The 19,415-nt window shown below is 37.9% G+C and overlaps 1 protein-coding gene across 4 annotated transcripts in view; it reads left to right on the top strand.

Moving 5' to 3' along the window:
* The window catches only part of OPN4 (opsin 4), a 32,246-nt gene that overhangs the window by 8,127 nt on the left and 4,704 nt on the right, over window positions 1–19,415 (top strand). Inside the window, exons 1-9 of one of the 4 annotated variants that reach the window (XM_014940378.1) lie at window positions 1,641–1,702; window positions 1,837–1,993; window positions 9,245–9,387; window positions 10,124–10,257; window positions 10,894–11,097; window positions 13,004–13,175; window positions 14,070–14,234; window positions 15,159–15,266; window positions 16,416–16,596. In XM_014940378.1, the coding sequence (XP_014795864.1) occupies window positions 1,967–1,993; window positions 9,245–9,387; window positions 10,124–10,257; window positions 10,894–11,097; window positions 13,004–13,175; window positions 14,070–14,234; window positions 15,159–15,266; window positions 16,416–16,596 (1,134 nt within the window). In that variant the 5' untranslated portion in view covers window positions 1,641–1,702; window positions 1,837–1,966. Of the gene's footprint in view, window positions 1–1,640; window positions 1,703–1,733; window positions 1,994–3,986; window positions 4,123–9,244; window positions 9,388–10,123; window positions 10,258–10,893; window positions 11,098–13,003; window positions 13,176–14,069; window positions 14,235–15,158; window positions 15,267–16,415; window positions 16,597–19,415 lie in introns of those variants that run through there. The other 3 variants (XM_014940379.1, XM_014940376.1, XM_014940380.1) reach the window with 3 other exon arrangements.

Here is a 19,415-nt window from a genome sequence, read left to right as displayed (position 1 = left end):
GGATCAGACAACTGTATCATATGAGAACTTTTCTGTTGGACATGGTATCTCCTGCCTTTTGAGTAGTAAAATGCAAAGTTTTCTTCCAAAAAGGTCCTGTCCCTCAAAATGTCTAACACTGATTTGTTGCCTCATACCTACAGTGTGCTGCGTGCAAGCACCGTGTATGCAGGAACACAGAGTGATGGATTTGGGCTTCACATCAATGTCTTTTGAAGTTAATGCCACATCCACCATTGTCGCGATATTTATGTGTCTGATATCACACATAGAGAAGGGAGGAGCACACCCTAGAAAATGACCATAGAATCTAAGACATTGACGAATTTGAAAATTATCAGGTGATTAGCCACCTCTGAGCTCAGTTCTGCCACAGCTAGTTTAAATCTGACTTGGTTGTGTCTACCTAACACTGCACAGCAGGGATACACAATGAAATCTCATTGCCTTTCACAACAGGTCTGCTAATAATGATTTTTAAGGTCTCATAGTTTGAGAGCCTGTAGAGTCTAAGAAATGTCTACGCTGGTTAACGTTCAATGGCCTGGTGACACAAGGTAAAAGCTACCTTGCTTAAATGACCATCAAGGAAAAGGAACCTGCAGCACTATAGGTGGGTGCTTTTGATATAGAGGCACAGCTTCTGTTCATGCAAAGAAATGTGGTCCCTTTTCCCTCAATTCAAGGTTAGGTACTGTGAGAGCTAATTTAAGGACAGGTTCCTGAAGAAGGGAATCTGCACTAAGCTGAGGGAATACAACTCCCACCATTACTATTACAGCCTTCTCACAAAGGCTTTCCGCTCACACCATCTATTTTTATTACGAACGGCAATGAAGCTAATAGCTTGCATTAGGGTAATTTTGATGGTGGGTGGAAGGCCTAAATTCTGTGATATTCAGGCTGCGGTATCTGCTAGAACAGCTTTTTCACACTCTGTGCCTAATTCTCTATTGCAATTAAACTTCACTTTACTGTAGTGAAAACCAGCCTTCAGCTGGGAATATGGCAATTCATATCTCTTTGCATACTGCAACGTAAAGGAAAGATGAATGTGAATCTGCAACTTACACCCTAACTAAATACAACTGAAAAAGGAAGCAGACAACTCCTGAAATGAGTGGTTATTTGCTGTTCTCTGCCTAAGGTATTTGTGTGCCTTTTTTTAACTGAAGAGCAGAAAAGGATGATGTCAGTGGGTTTTATCCCTATTTTTTGTTTATTTTTAGAAGTGGACCAACAAATAACCATGACCTAAATTCTACAAGACAGAAGTGCGCGCAAGCACATTGTTAAATATCAGAATCTATTTGAGTTTGGACAATTTCAGCAGAACTGTACATATACATCTTCATTAAAAGCAGACTAGAAAAAACTAATTCACCAGCACAGTGAAAATGAACAGTAACGTCTAATATTAAAGACAGATACTGAAGTCAACCTTTTAACTTCATTATCTATACAGGGATAATGTGGATATAGCATTAAAATTCAGACATAAATCTGTCAAAGGCAAAAAAAGATAACAGCACTTTGAAGTAAGCGTCAGATTTTATACTGTCATTAAAGTGAAGCTGGAATCTGGATGGAACAAGCTTCAAACTGGGCATGTGCAGCCCCTGCTGTCTCCTGTATTTAAATGGAAGCCGCCACCGCTGCCCTTTGCTAAGCTGAAGATGGAATGAAGCAATCTGAAGCTCAAGTGAGAAACTCTGCACTGGATCCCACAATATTCCAGAGAATCTAACAAACTTCTTTACACACACAAAAAAAGGTAAATTGGCTGACTTAAACACAGAGGAGAGCTTTTCTTTCTTTTTTTTTTATTTTGTTTAGATTTTGTTCACCTGAATAATCAGCCCATTCAAAGGGGGATCTCTTGTCCCTCTGAAGACCCCCCAACGGTACCAAAACTGTGGAGTCCTTCAATGCATGGAATGACTCGGGAGCCAATACCTACACATTGATGGACCTGTCTCTTAGAGCCCCAACAGTAAGTGTTTTCTGTCACTAAAAACTGTAGCAAGTAGTTCTGCTGGCATTTATAGGACTGTAAAAATGACATTTAAGATGCATGTACACATTTAATGCTGTAGTGCAAGAATGAACAACATAGAGAAAACTTTAAAATCTTTTTATTCCTTTATTTATTTATGGCAGAAAAGACTGTAGAAGCAGTGTTTTTCAGCAGTTACATGGGCTGGACAGACAGGGAGGAATGTCTAATGGCAAAGTACAACAAATATGTTGCAAACTACAAAGCAACGTGTTTTTGTGCATTAAACAGCTGTTTAGCAGTTCAAACACAATGCTTTGTTGTGTCATTATTCAAGATGGAAATGCCCATCATTTCTGTAACAGTGTGTAAGTGCCATGGAGTTGAAGAGTTGTTACTTGCAGTTACCCAAGACAGCTGTTCAGAAGGTTTTCCCAGGTGAGTTCTATCAAAGCTCTTTCTCAGTTGTTAAGTACTAAACAGACAGAAAATTTCCTTAGAAGTGTGAAGGTGAGAATCTGTTGTGATGAGACTTTGGGATGGAATTTCTTTGGACTCACTAAAAGTATTCTCTATCCCACCTCACAAGCCCAAACCAAAGGAGTTCAGAAGTCTTCTTCCTGGTTGTGCATATCAGAAAAGTTTTGTTTGCCTGCTGTTTATATAAAAGATTGTTTAAAAGTAAAGAATAAAGTGACCCAAACTAATTTTTCAAGCTTTTAAAATTTGAAATACAACTTAAAATCTTAATGTGGTCATACCAGGTATTTTGGCATAGCCCACATAACAAAGTGGACACTTAAAAATTGTGTGCAAGTTTCAAACACTCCAAAAGTTTTTATGCATATAGGATGTTGGATTGGGTGTTTCAGTTTGACCCTAATTTATAATGAAGGACCAGTAAATATTTTATTGCTTGTATAGTAATAATGCAGTTTGTTTATTTATTTTTTTAGTAAAACCTGAATGTGTGCAGTGTGTTACAGAAAAATAAACAGGAAGTGGCCTGAGCCAAGGAGCTTAAAGACTCAATTAGCTGGATAACATATGAAAGAGGATAGCAGAACATAGCAGGGAGGGAGAAGAAGGGCTGGAGAGCACATGGCAAAATGGAAAAGGAATCTGGGGACAGAGTGATTTACATCAGAAAATTAAAAATGGATTTTCTCCTTATTCTGCTGAAAGATGTAATTAGCTGTTCATTTCCTCTCCCTAGGTCAAGTGACTGTACTTTCAAACTTTTGCATTTTAATTTGACACTAAGATTGGTTTAAAAAAGTTTCAGGACTGAAAGCAATATGTGCTGCTTGTGGTTGAGATTAAATCCGGAAGATAGGATACAAAATCTGCTATCCAAATTGCTCACCAGGACAAATTTCATCTATGAAAAGCCAGCCCTGCTGTCTACTGGAAAGAGGGCTTAACAGTAGGCGTCACCCTGCTGAAACCATAGTTGAGGTGGGATTACACTCCTCTTTGTGCTGTCTGTCATCACAGAGCAAGTGCCTACAGAGGCAAGCTCAGACATCAGAGCAAGGAACTGTGAAGAAAAATAAGTGCTGTCAGTTGTTTGAGGCCTCTTGCAGGTAGGCAGTACAAACACTGCACCTAGAAACCCTACAAAATTACAGTGTTTCTGTTCTGAAAATTTTTCTAGACTACATGATTTGTTGTCATGTAAAAGGCCTAACACTACCATTCGTTGTGTAAGTCCCACTGTGTAAATAAGTGGTTTCATTACCCCTATTTGTAAGAAAATTAAGAGCAAAGAAAACTGACACATTGCCAAAGTCAACGTGGGACTGCCAAAACTGGTGATGTTTTAGAACTGGGCTCTATTCTATTAAAACATTCATTCTGCAAAACCACTGCCTACAGTTTGAAGACAGATGAATTCATAAAAGCAATGACATGGCAATCCCTATTTCCCTTTCTTGTTTTGCTTTGTTTTACACCAAATTAGATATAATCCATCTGATGTCCAGGCAGAAGCAGCTGAAAAACGTCCTCCTAGTCTTTTCTGGCTTTTGAAACAGTGTTACACAAACAAATAAATAAACAAATCAGGACCAGCATTGAAATATGTTCAAATCCTCAAATACCTTATGAGGATTTCTCCTTTCCCTGTAAGTATAAACTAAACCTTGCTTTATACTTTTGCCATTGGGAGAATGGGAGGAGTGGCCTATATCAGGTATGACTTATTCAGTACAAGTATTTACATTCATGGCCTTGCTCCTGCCATCATCACTGGTAGCTTTAGTAGGGTTTCAGTAATCAATGTCTCCAAGTGAGCTGTAATTAGGTGATATGATTTTTTTTCTTACTCCAAAAAAGAACAGATTTTTTTTTCTCCTAACAATAGTTAAACTGTATTCTTTGCATGTTGCAATTTTTTCACTTATACACAAATATTTTTCTCATGCTATGGGGGGCGGAAGAGGGTTGGAATTTCAAAATTGATATGTCTTCTACTAAAAGTTATTCAGAGGTGACCTGGTTTGGTTGGTTGTTTGTTTTTTAAATCTATTATGAAATAACTATTTAGAAAATCTCTTCAGGAAAACATGTAAATAGATTCCCAAGACAGAATAGGTGCAGGCATCAAATATTTCTGGGGTTTATACCTGATCTAGACTTCCTTCTAACCTGGGAAAATCACTTAGGAATCATGGTTTTGTCCTGGACTGCAAAGGAATTCCTTTATCCTTTCAACTCTCTTCAGACCAGGGTCTAGCTGGGTCTTGACAAACTACATGGTGAAATAACAAGGCTCCATGTCGTGCTGCAGCCTCCACAGACAAGGCCAGAACAGCAAAGATTTAGACATATTTATCAAATATTTCCTTTTCTTCGAACTCCCAAAAAGCATCATAAGTTCCTAAGTCTCAGTTCATTTTACTGAATGATAACTGGTGAACCGTGAAAACGTGGTCAGTTCTGGTTTAGCTGGTTTGTTGTTGGTGGTAGATGAACATTTCTTTAGGGAGAACAATGAGCATTTTAAGAAGGCAGACTACATTAAACCTGGCTGCTTCCCTCTGTTCTAGTGTGTCCACAAGGACACACTTAAACCTGCTGGAAGGAAATACACTAATGGAAAACAACTACATAACTTCTTGACACTGACTCTATTGAGACAAATGACAGAGCAGGATTTAGAAAAGGATTACACCTATATATGGAGAATAAAAATATCTTCCACTGAGATTATCCTTTCAAAGGGATAATAATGCTATTTTAGGGTACAAATCAACTGCTAAGACTCTATACTGAAAATGAAATTCTCACAATGCTGTTCATTATGCATGTTTCACAGCTTTGTGAAACACCCGGTCATGGTTCAAGTCTGGCTAGTGCTTTGTTAGCAATGGTGGCCTGAATCAGTGTGGCACTTCCCACATTCCTTACCACACAAAAACTATCCATCTGATTCTGCAAAACTATAGTGTAAATAAATAATAAATAATGGCATGCCTACCAGAGATTAAAAACACTAATTCTTTTACAGTTCTAGCAAAAGGCGATATTGTAAAACCTGCTTTTAAGGTTGACCGAAATGCCATCCTTGGCCAGTGATATGTTCTCCAACTGACTTTCAGTGCTTACTGTGAAGAAATTCTCTATTCTCTTACATTACAGTTACTGCCTTGTTGTCCTCCACAGCTTCTGTGGCCATTTTGTTTGCTTGCTTGAGAAATGTGCAATATTTATATTGACTGTCAGGAAGTTGGTACAAATTGTTTCCTACAGAATTAATACCAATCTAAGCCACCCACAGCACGGTTGGTCTCTGGGTACACTGGCACCCAGTGGTCCAGAACCTCAGGTGCAAGCATTTTTTACATGTTGACTCAAGAAAGCTGTAGTCTATTGTCCATAGATTGGAAAATGTCGAACCTTTTACCTTCCAGTTCAGATTCTTTGTCTATCTGGTGATGTTTTGAACCATGTTACATTAAATAAGATGTGTTATCTTATCACTTGGAAGAGAAATAATGAAGTGCTGGTTTAGCCTGTTCATTTTTCTTATCTTCATTACAAGGTGGTTATAGAGAGAAGGCTAAACAGAAAAACATGCAAGGCAACAGGGCTATGTATTACCAATGCAGCTGAAATAGTTCTTCAGAGAAATCTCAAAGGACAGTTGCTACAGTGGGGATTGCAACAGTGGGATTTTTATTCTCCCTTGCCAACCAAGGACACATACCATGGGGTGACAACAGAAGACAGATACTAAACAAGGCTGGAGAAACTGAGTAGAGAACAGCTTTGGGAATTGTCTGATTTCTTGATTATCCTGCTGACCTGATTTCTTCAACACTGTCTTTTTCTCTCTGACATTTCTTTTGATGTACAATTCCTGTAGAAGATCTAGAGCTGAACTTGATATAGGCACAGGTTTTCATCTTCTAGTAAGGAAGCTGTATGTATGCAACTTAGTGATGAATTTTAAGTGCTTAGGCCTGATTGGTCAACTAGTAGCTTTCTTTGACTTAAAGAAGCTTTGAATCAGATCTCTATTTCCAATAAAAACAATGAAATGACTTCTTTTAATAGTTCACTTTTTCCTCTTGGAGAACAGCCAGAGTTGGACCCTGTAGTAAAAATCTCAGGGTTACAGGAAGTCCATGCTAAAATGTGAATTTATTCATCTTTGCCACAGACCTTTTTTTTTTTTTTGTCCCTATACTTAGAATTATTTATGTCCTATTGCTGCTCCTTTATTTTTTTCACATTTGACATTGTTATTGACTCTGAACTTGCTTCATTTCTGAATAAGTCATTTAAAAGTCTCCTACTGTCCCTTAAATAATGTTTCCTCTCTTGTGGTTTCTCTGTGTATTTCTGTTTATCTTTTAAATTTTTCCTTGTCCTCAGTCCTCCACAAATTTTCTTCAAATTAAAGCCTTTCTAATCTGTTCTTTGTAGCCAAAACAAGCTCCTTCAGTTGCTTCATTTCTGTTACCTTGATCTAGCTCTGATTAAGTGGATAGCTACAGGGAAAAACATCAGAAATCTCCATTCCATTAACAATAGTCATTAATTGTCTGTAGAACAGCAGCTAAAAAATGTTCTAGCCACAAGGCTAAGGAGAAAATATCCCAAACTAAAGACCACCTGATCCCATTTATTTAAAACAGTTTTATCTTAGACACTCCCTCGCCATTTGCTATTAGTATCGGGGTTTGGGGTTTTTTTGTTGTTATTTTACTGGCAGTGTGTGAAGCACAGCAATTTCTACCTGGCAAGGTGCCCATTGATGATGATGATGCAATGTCAGCTAACACTTTGCTGCAGGAATCTGAACAATAAATGCCATGATACTGTCATTCAGTTAGTGTATCAGCCTTAACATTTTGCTCCAATTAAAGGAACAGCCAGAGCTACATTTTCTCTCTCAAAAATCAGATTATTGTCCAGCACTTCATTGCCGCTAATGTAGCAACCCAGGGAGTGCACTCTAGTTGTTGAAGATTGCTGCAGGCAGATCTTCAGCACACAAGCAAGGACAATCTCTTCCAGAACTCCAGACACTCCTGGGGTTCACCTCTTGCTACTGGCACATTGGTTTTAAATACACACTGTCTCTAATAACTTCAGCCCAATCTCACAGATGTATTCAGAAGTAACATCTGCCTCTACTGTCTGAAAATATCCATTTCCTTTGATAACTGGGGTGTTTTCAAAGGCATTTCTGAGTTTCACTCTAACGGTGAATACCAACTACGAACACAACTGTAGCAAAAAAGGGAGCACTTCATATCTACCTCTGCGCAGTTTCCTCCTTTCCTATCGGCAACATTCCTTTTCCTGGGAAGGAATGACTGCATGTGACAGCTGTACCACCAACTGCCAGTACTTGTGATTGGAAAGAACATACCCAACCTCACAGCACTATTTAAGCTTGGTACAGGCACAGACCTTGGTACAGGCAATTCCCTTGTCCTGGATCTTAGGCCACAGCCAAATTGACAGTATTTACCATAGGCAGGCTACAAACGATTCAAAATATTTCCTGGGTTCTTCTCAACCCTGGTATGATTCTTGTAGCTTACTCAGTAGCTGAGGAATGCCATGGCTGCAGCAGCCAGGCTTGAGCTACGGCAGTGGTCATGGCATGCCATTCCAGAATGAGTGCTACCCTTGACGAGAAAAGCCTGGCTATGAAGAAGAGACAGCATCTGTCCATGCAGATGAATAAGGACAAGACTTGGTATTTTTCATGACTCCATTAGCTGGTTGGAGCTGATGCCAAGACACGTTTAGGACAGTGGCAGTTGCACAGAGGTGAGTGTTTAAATCTCCTTGCCTGACCTTATATCAAAAGGCAGCAGAACAGTCATACTTTGGACAACTGTTCTTCTCTCCCCTTCAATTCCTACCAGGTCATTCTGCTTCCTGGGTGCAGCCTAATTGTTTGCTTCATTACTAATCTGGGGTCAGTTGGCCTAAAATACATTCGTGGCTCCTGATATAGTCTTCAGACTTGGCTATTGAATTTTGCTATGAGTTATTAGTTGCTTTCATCAAGTGCTTTATCACTTCACGGAGAGCAAAAATTCAGTGCAGAGCAAAAACAGAACTGGTATGGAAACCGGGCATAAGGTATAAGGGATTTGTGTTCCAGTTTTTCTGATCCCTAATTTAGTTTCCAAAAGACTCCTGTTCAATGCTGCTAGGCTTTTGGTAACCTTGAGGGCAGCTTGCAATTCAGTGTTATTTAGTGGGAGAAATGAAATAGCCATACTTCTAAAGGAATAAATATATGTTTATCCAGAGAAGATAATTTCTACTTAGAGAAGTCTAGCTACTGATGTCAGACAACAACAGAAAGCATACTTCACAGGTACAGAACCTTTCCTGAAATGAAAACTACAGAAAACTTACTTGTTAAATACTGCATTACTTGATGTCACATGCAATGAAAAGGGTCCCTTTGTGTCTTTCTCTTTCTCCTCTATATCCTTGTCTTTCTTTTGGAAGAGAACAGATTGCTTTTCTTCACCAAAATTCTAAATCAACAGTAAACATAAAAACTACCCTTTGACCTTTGTGTTGCTGATGGCATATTTATTCCCTGAAGATGATCAACACTAAGTGTAATATGAAAGCAATTAGCTTATTCTGACTTCTTTTGTTTGCTGTCTTTCTGCATTCTTGACCATTTCCTCTTCTAGAGAAGCACATGCCATCTTATTCAGTAAAGTCTGGCAATATACCTATGACCTCTTGTTTACTCCACAGAAAATGACACTGCAAGATGTTCCTGGTGCCTTTCCTACAGTGGATGTCCCAGACCATGCCCATTACACAATTGGAGCAGTCATTCTTATAGTGGGAATCACAGGAACTCTGGGTAATTTCCTGGTCATCTATGCTTTCTGCAGGTATCTTTCTTTTGAATGTTTTTTAAATACTCAAATTTAGGAACTTTAACAGTACCTTGACTGTGCTCTGCAAATGCAGCACAGGCATGCTATCAGAATACTATGCAGACATAGTAAAATGCACCAAGAGACTGAGGAGCTCTCACTTGAGCTTTTATGTTTACCCCTTAAAACAGTGCACTGTAATACTATGAATAACATATACAGGCAGGATGCACTGAAGGCTGGCTATCGCCCTCTTTAAAGTCAGTGTCTGGGCCAGTGAAATGAGTGTCATAGAGAAGACCTGATGTCAAACAAAATGCTTGATGTGGTACATAGTGGGTTTGCTTAATCCCTGTATTTGGGAGTCACTGTTGATCTTATCAGCACTGGAAAATGCGCTGCCCTCCCCCTGCTTAACACGACCCAGATTCAGCAAATCCATAGAGTACATCAACTTTAATTTCCTGTTAATCATGGACATGCAGTGCACTGGGTCAGAATACTTAAAGAACAACATGATTTATCCCCATCACTGAGATGGTTTTCAAAACAATCCTCTAAAGTGCACAGGAGTACAAGGGTGTAAAGCTGAGCCTTGCTTAATGTTCTCTCATGAGGGAAATGAGTAGCACTCTGCTCTAGCTACGTAGTGTGCCTGGGTATTTGTGAAGCTGCCAAGGCTCACAGGAAAGACTAACAACATAATTAACGGTGCAGCAGTGTTCAGCAACATTCCTTCTGATCTTTGTAGGAGTAGGAGCCTTCAGACTCCAGCCAACGTATTCATCATCAATCTAGCTATTAGTGACTTCCTGATGTCCATTACGCAATCTCCAGTTTTTTTCACCAACAGCCTCCACAAACATTGGATTTTTGGTGAGAAAGGTTTGTATATATTCTTTCTAAAGAGAAGTAATGTTGCTATTTTGATGACCAAAAGCATGGGGGATTTTGAGTGTTCAATTGCATACATGTTAATATAAACCAAAACCAAACCAACCAACCAAACAACAAAACCCAAACCCCTGCTTTTAATCACTAGGTTGTTTGAATATTTAAAATCACTCATTAATATATGCATAGTCTGCATATTTACTTCAGTTATGCTGACCTTGAGATATAAATGGTTCCATGATATCAAAGTAGCTATAACCCATTGTTAACAAAACAGCTGTTTCTACATGAGCTGCACTAAAACTGGAGTTAAACAAGATATTAATGGACTGTTGAAATGATTCCACTAGAAACATGAGAAATCAATGGGTGAAAATATGTTAAGTATCACTGTTTCCAGCAATTCAAGCAAACAAAATCTTTGAAGTTTATCTCCATGGATAATGTAATTAGCAAGACAGACAGCAGCTTTGATATAGCATTACAGCTGCTGGAAAACTAAAGTTCCATTGCTTTATGAATTCCAGAAGACATTAGTTCACAAGAAACACAGACTTGAACTCTCCCAGAAATTAATTAGCATGGGTAGGTTAATTTCACTGCAACTTCTGTCATCTTCATTGAAAGGCTGTGAGCTGTATGCCTTCTGCGGAGCTCTTTTTGGCATTACATCTATGATCACTTTGATGGTGATTGCCTTGGACAGATATTTTGTCATCACAAAACCTCTGGCTTCTGTTGGAGTGACGTCTAAGAAGAAGGCCCTAATAATCCTAGTAGGAGTCTGGCTGTACTCTTTGGCTTGGAGCCTCCCGCCCTTCTTTGGATGGAGTAAGTAAAATGGAATAGAAGTTTTTTTCCCTCATAGCATTGGATTAAAGGCCAGTTACAGCTATAGAAGAGGGCTGAATTAATCATAGAACCATAGAATCATTTAGGTTGGAAAAGATCCTTGGGATCATCGAGTCCAACCATAATGGCTTGCATATTAGGTGTGAATAAATCCATTTGAAGAAAACTGATAAAATACATGCTGCAACTGACGATCTCTAATCAAAATAAAAAAAATCCGGTGTGTATTACAGTATATTACATGATAATGGCACTTTTCCATATGCTTATTACTTACTGAATAAAGAACAGTAGATAAAATCTAGGCCAAAATTTATGAAGGATGTGCCTGCTTATTTTCCCATACCTACTTCTGTTGAGCCAAATTCAACAATATAAAAGTGAAATAAATGTATTTTTCTTTTTTTTGATCACTTTTTCCACCCCAAAGGTGCTGTGTAAGATTGTTCTGTCAATCTAAATTATTCTATTAATATAAAAAAGGACTATAGTCTGAGTATTTTGTGCAAGTACATCTTCAATAGGTCTTGATTCTTCTAGATGGGCAAATTGCACTGGGTGTGGGTCACATTCTCCATTGATATCTTCACTAAGGCTTCCAATAAGGATGGCATTTAGTAATAACTAAGTAATTTGCTATTGTAAATGTCAATTTTATACCTGAAAATTGGAACACACGTACAGCATCTTGATCCTTGCAACTTGTAAGAAAGAGTTTCTGTAATAATAGAATGTGCCTCACTACCATTAATTCAATTCCTGTGAGTCACCAGTTTCAGTCAGTAAGTTAGAATGAACTCATCATTCAAAACCCCAGCCCATTATTGTGCTCCCTAATTCCAGAAGAGAATGTGTCAGCTCAGCTGAGGTGCGAATATCACAGTATTTTGTTTTCCCAAAGGATGCTGAAACCAACTCAGCTACTGAGTACAATTTAAGCAGATTTTTGTTACTGTCTTGTTATTGTCATCCTGGTCCCCCACAAACATGAAGCATGTTTAAACAGGAAAACTGCAATACTGGGAGAAGCAGCCTTTAGTTGAATGAGGAGCTGTCAGAGCAACAAAATGACATTATAGTCTTACATTCTAGATTCTTAATTGGAGAAAGTGGAATAATTGCTTGAAGGGTGTTGTTATCTTGTAATTAGATTCTAATAGTATCCACAATACTAAATCTCATATGGTAATTAGATGCATATGAGCACATCTGGTGCAATATTTTTAGGAGTTCAACAGAAAATATCACTGGAAATAGTGCAAATTAAAATACAAACATAAAAAGACATTGCTGTTGACAATTTCTTCACTGAACAGTTTGACACAATTCCCTTAAGCAGATTATATTTTATGTCAGGCAGAATACTGTGTATGTATGTATGTACTTGTACTCAACTTTACTTCACAACAAAATTAATTTGATCTGCACAAAAAATCTCCTTTGCACAGTAAATTTCTCTTATTTGCACAGTCTTAAAAAAGCAGTAGCTACAGCAATCAGCTTCATTTCACTCCTTGGGAAGATAGCAATTTGACAGGAAATGGAGATATTTAAAACCAACACTAGTCTGATCCAAGAACCACTGAAGCATTTGGAGAGATGCCCTTTCACTACGTTGGGCTTTAAACAATATTCAAGAACTGAAACAAAATTACTTAGTTTTTCAAAATGAAGCCTTAGACTGCTAAGCATAAATAAAATAGGGCAACACACTAAACGAAAAAAAGAGGTGCTTTGAACAAAGATTCATGTATCCTTTTAAAATCTCTTCCCCTCTAATAGAACAGGCCTAAATCCCATGTTATTCTGAGTATCATTTTCTAACTTCTGCATTTAGAATAAGAATAATTTCATGTCTTATGCCTTCTCCTGTCTTTCTTCCTAGGTGCATACGTTCCCGAGGGTCTGCTGACTTCCTGTTCCTGGGACTACATGACTTTCACACCATCAGTCCGCGCCTACACAATGTTGCTTTTCTGCTTTGTCTTTTTCATTCCTTTGATTGCTATCATATACAGCTATGTCTTTATATTTGAGGCTATCAAGAAGGCCAACAAGTAAGTAGCCAACAGTCTTAAGTTTTTATCCTTCTTTTTCAATAACTGCTTAATTTCTTAAAACAAAGACTAACAGAAGAAAATTGGGAAGTTTTTCACTTGAAATTTGTATGCACAACTTAGGAAACCAAACAGGAATTCTGTCAATAGTCAACATGGTAAGAAGTATGTATGATCCTTAGAAAGGCCATTCCTGAACAGCCAGAGCTGTTCAGTAACTTGTCTAATATTGCTGAAAAGAGTAGCAGCAGTAGAAATCTGAAAGATGAGAAAGGACTACAGAAATTAACCATACAAAAGAAGTACTAAAGGGACATCAGAGACACCTTACAACAGTGTATCAACAACTATTCCACAGAAAAATAGACAGAATTGAACCACAAATTCCATGTTTGACAAAGCGTGAAAAAGAGGTAAATCCGTTAATGACAGGTCTCTGAAATAAAAGCTATTGTTGTACAAATAAAGGCCAATGTCTGCCACTACATTTCTCATCTGTAGATATCTGCCCTGTAGATATCAGCATACCTAATCACACAGCTCTGAAATACAGAGTGAGAGCAAGGCAGCAAAATCAGACCTAGGGAAGCAAAAACTTCTCGAACTATATTTAATATACCTAGGCCCAATAGGCTTGAATACCTGATTCATGTGGAAATTCTTCTGGTACAGGACTATTTTCTTCACTGAGGCACATGTGAATTCTATCATTGATTAGTGCAACTGAAATGCATTGAATTCCGAACGACTGGTCACATACATCCATTAATACACACTAAAAGTGCATGACTTTTAGCATAAACTAGCATAGGAGTAATTGTTGTTACATTTTATGAAGCTACTTGCTCAATTCCCTACCTCCTTTTGTCACTGATGTATGTTTATTTCCTGTAGGTCTATTCAAACATTTGGAAGCAAACATGGAAATAAAGAGTTCCAGAAACAGTATCAGAGGATGAAAAATGAGTGGAAGATGGCCAAAATTGCATTGATTGTCATCTTGCTTTATGTCATTTCCTGGTCACCATACTCTGTTGTTGCTCTGGTAGCTTTTGCTGGGTAATTATGAATGTATCAGCAAAGGAATATTCAGTGAAAGCAAAAGGTGTGAAATTGTAAAAGACAGATGAAAGTCAAAGCTACCTGTCAAGTTTAATGCCTGAAGGGCATCCAAAACATTCACATATTTAGGAGTGACATTTAACAATGGCATATGCTGACTGATTTTTTCTTCGTTTTACTTAGGAAAAAAAAAGTTGAAAAAAAAAGTTTAAAAAAAAGAGAAAAAACACAGGAAGATTATTACTGGCTATATAACATTACTGTGCTGATGATTTCTGAATGTGGATTCCCTAGGCTAGGATATTCAAACTATCTGAACTTTTATTTAGCACCAAAATGCTCCATGAGGGACCCAAAAAGACCCACCTGCGGGCTGATTCTCTTTTCTTTCTCCACTTCTTTTATTTACGAAAGTCTATTCATTTTCTTTTGTTATACCAAAACGCTAAAATTCCTTACATGTATAAGCAAGTTCAAAATTAGTACATAATTGCATTGGGGAGCTTTTTGATGCTGGATATAAAAGATCATAAATATAAATCACCTAAGCATGTTCTTGATCTATTTAAGTGTCAGCATTTTATATAGTAATTTCAGCAAAAAACGATGCTATTATTACATTATCTGTACATAGCTTGACACCAGACTATAGTTAACAACATGGAAATCACCACCACCCTGAGACACTGTAGTGAAGTGCTGCAAGAGAAGGCCCAAGAAAATCATGTTTCTCAGAAATGCAATTAGACAGATGTTGATCTTTACAGTCAAAGAGTGTAAAATTTGTTCTGTCACTATTTGGGTACAGAATTTCCTTTTAGTCTCTTTGAAGCACTAATAAAGCATTGTGTTGTCAGTGTATAACTGCATAGACTACTTAGAATTCAATACTAAATACAGGATGCATTTGTATTGCTCTAGGTATTCCCATGTCCTAACACCCTTCATGAACTCCATACCAGCTGTGATTGCCAAAGCTTCTGTCATCCATAACCCCATCATTTATGCTATTACTCACCCAAAATACAGGTAAGTTCACTCTTATAAAATATGTTTACCATAGCAAAGAAAATCAAACAGAAAATCAAACACTTTTAGGACTAGTACCTGGACTCTGCTTCCCCGGTTCATTTTAATTCTGCAAGACAGCCCTGCCCTCCCACAGAAAACGTCTCAATGGCATATAAATGTCAGTGGAATTTGTACTTGGAACAAATTACTATGCAGATGGGAGTTAAGAGATGTTTATGGATACTAAACTGTACTTACAGATTACATGATAAAAGATAGAGACCTCCCCACCTCAAAGGAAAGCAACGTTAATTTTTTAACTACCTTCATGAGGGATGCAGACATTTGTCAGTGTCGCAAATAGCAACTTGTTACATTAATCAGGCCAGGGAGAGAAGCCATTCAGTAATCCACCTCTTCCCTATTTTGTGCATCTTCTCCACCTTTCTTCCAGCTTTCGTATTTCAGATAGTATTTCTTCTGAATTGCAACATTTAGGGTCATTATCATATCAAGTTCAGATGCAGACTGTGAGACCTGATGGATGGCAGCAAAGCTATATATGTGCTGCTGTTTCACCCTTTACAAAGACCTACTGGGGAACTGGACAGAGAAGAGGTTGTCATGAACATTTAAATGTGGAAGGCTGGGAGGAAGAGGAGAGCTGAGTAAAAGAGTTTCCTTATGCTGCATATGGGGAAAGCAATCCTGTAAAATAACTGCACTTTTTGTACAACTGTAGAGATAGCTGGCAGACAGATGTGTAAGAGGAAGCTAGAATAGCTGCTTAGGGGAAGATTAAAATAATTCATTATGTGGTACTTCTGCAAGGTTCAGTTTAAAGGGACAGAATTTTATTTTTACCCTGATTAAGCTGAAAGCAGATAAAACATCACTTTAATAGCTCCCTTCAGTTCGAAGAGTTATACTTTAATGCCCTTATCCCTGCCAAGCAATAAATTTGAGTTCTGCAGAACACTGTGAATAAGTGATCTTGCAGGGTGATTGTGTATGAGATATTGGATATCTGGAAAACTCTTTTTGCACCCAGTAATTTTCCAGTCCCTGCAGCATTAGTTCATCTCTCTGAATAAATGCATTGTTTATGATGACTGAATTTTTGTGCTAACAGAAAAAATCTGACTGGTGCTACCTCTCATCCATCAGAACAGCCATTGCAACATATGTTCCTTGCCTTGGATGCCTGCTGAGAGTTTCTCCTAAACACTCACGGTCTTTCAGCAGTTACCCCTCCTCCAGACGAGCAACTGTAACCAGCCAGTCTTCTGAGATAAGTGGGCTGCAGAAAGGAAAAAGGCGACTGTCTTCTCTCTCTGACAGTGAATCAGTAAGGGAGACACTTCCCATATATCCATTTTCAATTGCAAAGAAATTAATTTTCATATAGATTCCTTCAAAGTGGTAGATTCTTTAGATGAAACGCATTATGGTGCTCATTGCAAGAGTTCCAAAGGAAGTAGAGACACACAGCGAAATAAAAGACATTCTGTCTGGCCGAAGTGTAAAAGCAGAATGTAGATCTTTGTATTCTTCATGGTTTGTGACACTGAAGGAAGAGTGAAAAGATGGAACAACAGGAATTTTAGAAAGTAAGGGAAACTTAGAGCACCCTTGAAAGTCTGATCGTACTTCCAGGACATGCTTGTCTGACCACAGATTTGAAGTCTGGACACACACGAAAAAGCAACTGCTGGTCACTAAATAGTTCTCTAGCTAAAGCAAGATTGTAGTGAAACAGATAATGCTTTCTGAAAGTGAAATGGGCTGTATTTGGAAACATTAATCATCAGATTTAGACAAATCAGTAAATCCATTATAGAATCGTTCTCATAGAAGACCTCAACAGATTGCTGCTGCCAGTCTAAGGGAAGCCAAATGTTCTGCACAGCAGCTGGAAACAGGGCAAATATTTGGCATCCCAGGCTCTCTCTTGCAACCCAAAGCCACATTACTATGTAAGTAAATTAGCACATTAATTAGTACTTTGCAGTTGTTTTAAATGAAATTTCCAAACACATGAAAAGCCATAATTTTCTCAGTGATTCTTTTTCGTAGTCAAGATAATCTTTGTATCTAATCCAGTCAAGTGCTGAATTCTGACAGGTGTTTTTAACAGTGATATCTGAATTTCTTTGCACTCTGTATTCTTTTGACCTCATGGTCCAATCAAAAGGAAATTCTTCTGGCTAGTAGCCACTATTCAGGTGGAATGTTTTAAAATTGGCTAATAAAAAAAGAAACATTTTTATATTGTATCTCATAGACTGTGAATCCCAATTCTTAAAAAACCAACAGACTCCTTAAGTAACACTGTATGTTCTTGTACTACTGTCAGTGCTGGGGAAAGGGAACCATACAATCAATTCAACAATGCTTTTTGCTTAGGAAAGCAAATCTTAATACTCAAGGTAAAATAGTGGAATGGAGAATGAAAATTAGCCGAAGTAAAAAATTCCAAGCAATTGGCACGCTTCAGTCTGGAATTTTCTGTAAGCTTTAAGTAAGCCTGGATCTTGTTCAGAACAATGACAGAGTCAAGATTTTCTGACAGGAATATGTTTCCCTTAATTATTTGATTTGACCATAGAATACTCTGATTTATTAGTAAGTAATATCAGTTTAGTTGAAGTACGGAGCAGAAAGAAGGGCTCAAGTTTAAGATAAACAAACTTGCTTCAATGCTTGCTGATAATTTATTTTGGAGGCTTTTGCACCATATGTGCCTCAATTAGACTATAAGATTTCTAGACATACACTCACAATGCAAAAAAGCAGTACATATGCTGCCATCTATTTTTTGTCAAGGCTGGTCATCAAACTGTAAGCTGATAAATTATCTTTATGCAATTTTTTTGTACTCCTGTGGATATAAAGATATTCTGCACCTTGGAAAATCCTAAAGAAACAATTTCCAGACAGTTCTTTGCAATGAAAAGGAGCCAAGCTCCAGAACAGATGCTCAGAAAATAAAGTCACTTCCATTTTAAAATTCAATCAAATGGGACTGGAAGTGCTAATACATTCTATGCATGGAATGGGAAGCACAGCACACATTTTTTAAAATGCTGGGATCCAAAAACTAGCTTAGCTCAACCTCTTCAGCAGGGAAACATATGTTTAGATTGTTCTCCTGGATATTTTGTTAAGCTCTTCTAAAGAATCTTCCATGGAGACATTTCAGTCTGGAGACACTTCACTCCATAGACTCATCTTCATCATTGCTTCCCCAACAGTTAGAAAGCTGCTTCTGAAAATACAATCTTGATTGTCACTGTTCCAACTTAAATTAATTTTTCCTTAACCACTTTCTGGTTTCCCCTTATTCTTCCCCACAGTTTCACAGAAAAAATGATCCTGATCCTCCTTAGAACAATCAATCTGTTATGTATTAAAATTCTGGTATAGCATCACCAACTGGGATTCTCTCTTAATAGTAATAGACTCATCAGGCCAATTTCTCCAGTTCCATCAAAGTTGGGGTTTTTCTACACTCTTTATTTTCTTCCCTGGGGAAAGTTTATCAAAACATCCGAAGCACATATATTGCTTATGAAAAACCCTTGCTGTATGAAAAAAATATAGCAAAGTATATCGTATTGTTATGTTCCCCCATTTTAAGACAAGGTACATTGTCAAACAGAGAATAGGCTGCTCCATGAGCTGCTCATCACAACCCCATTAGCTGTTTCGTTGTTTTATTATGATCTATGGAATTCTGTGATTCCTTAACATTGCAGTGAAATACTGCCAGTGAGGAAAAGGAACAGAATTTTTGATTTCTAGGAAACCCTGGTGAGTTAGGGGTTTTTGTCTCTTTATTTTTTTTTGTTTTCCCATTAATTGGAACAAAGTTTATAAAATCAGGGCTCCTTCACGGAACAAAATGTTTCTAAAGCACTGATCCTGCAGTCTCCAGATATTTCCTTCTATTTATTTCTCCTTCCACCCAACCCACTTTGGAAACTTTGGCCCTAATTCCTACAAACACTTGTGCTTCCTTATTGGGAAATACTGCTTTGGAAATACTGTCTCCTCAGAGCTATGAGGTCCATCAGAGAAGCATCAACAATAGACTATAAAGAAACACTATTTTGTTTTAAATTTTGCAGTGAATCCTCTGGGGGGGGGGGGGGAAAGAAAGTTAAG

The sequence above is a fragment of the Calidris pugnax genome, unplaced genomic scaffold, assembly GCF_001431845.1.
Source record: "Calidris pugnax isolate Ruff unplaced genomic scaffold, ASM143184v1 scaffold39, whole genome shotgun sequence".
NCBI classification, from domain to species: Eukaryota; Metazoa; Chordata; class Aves; order Charadriiformes; family Scolopacidae; genus Calidris; species Calidris pugnax.
Note: the sequence above shows the minus strand (reverse complement) of the source record. Positions and strands in the feature narration are given on the sequence as shown.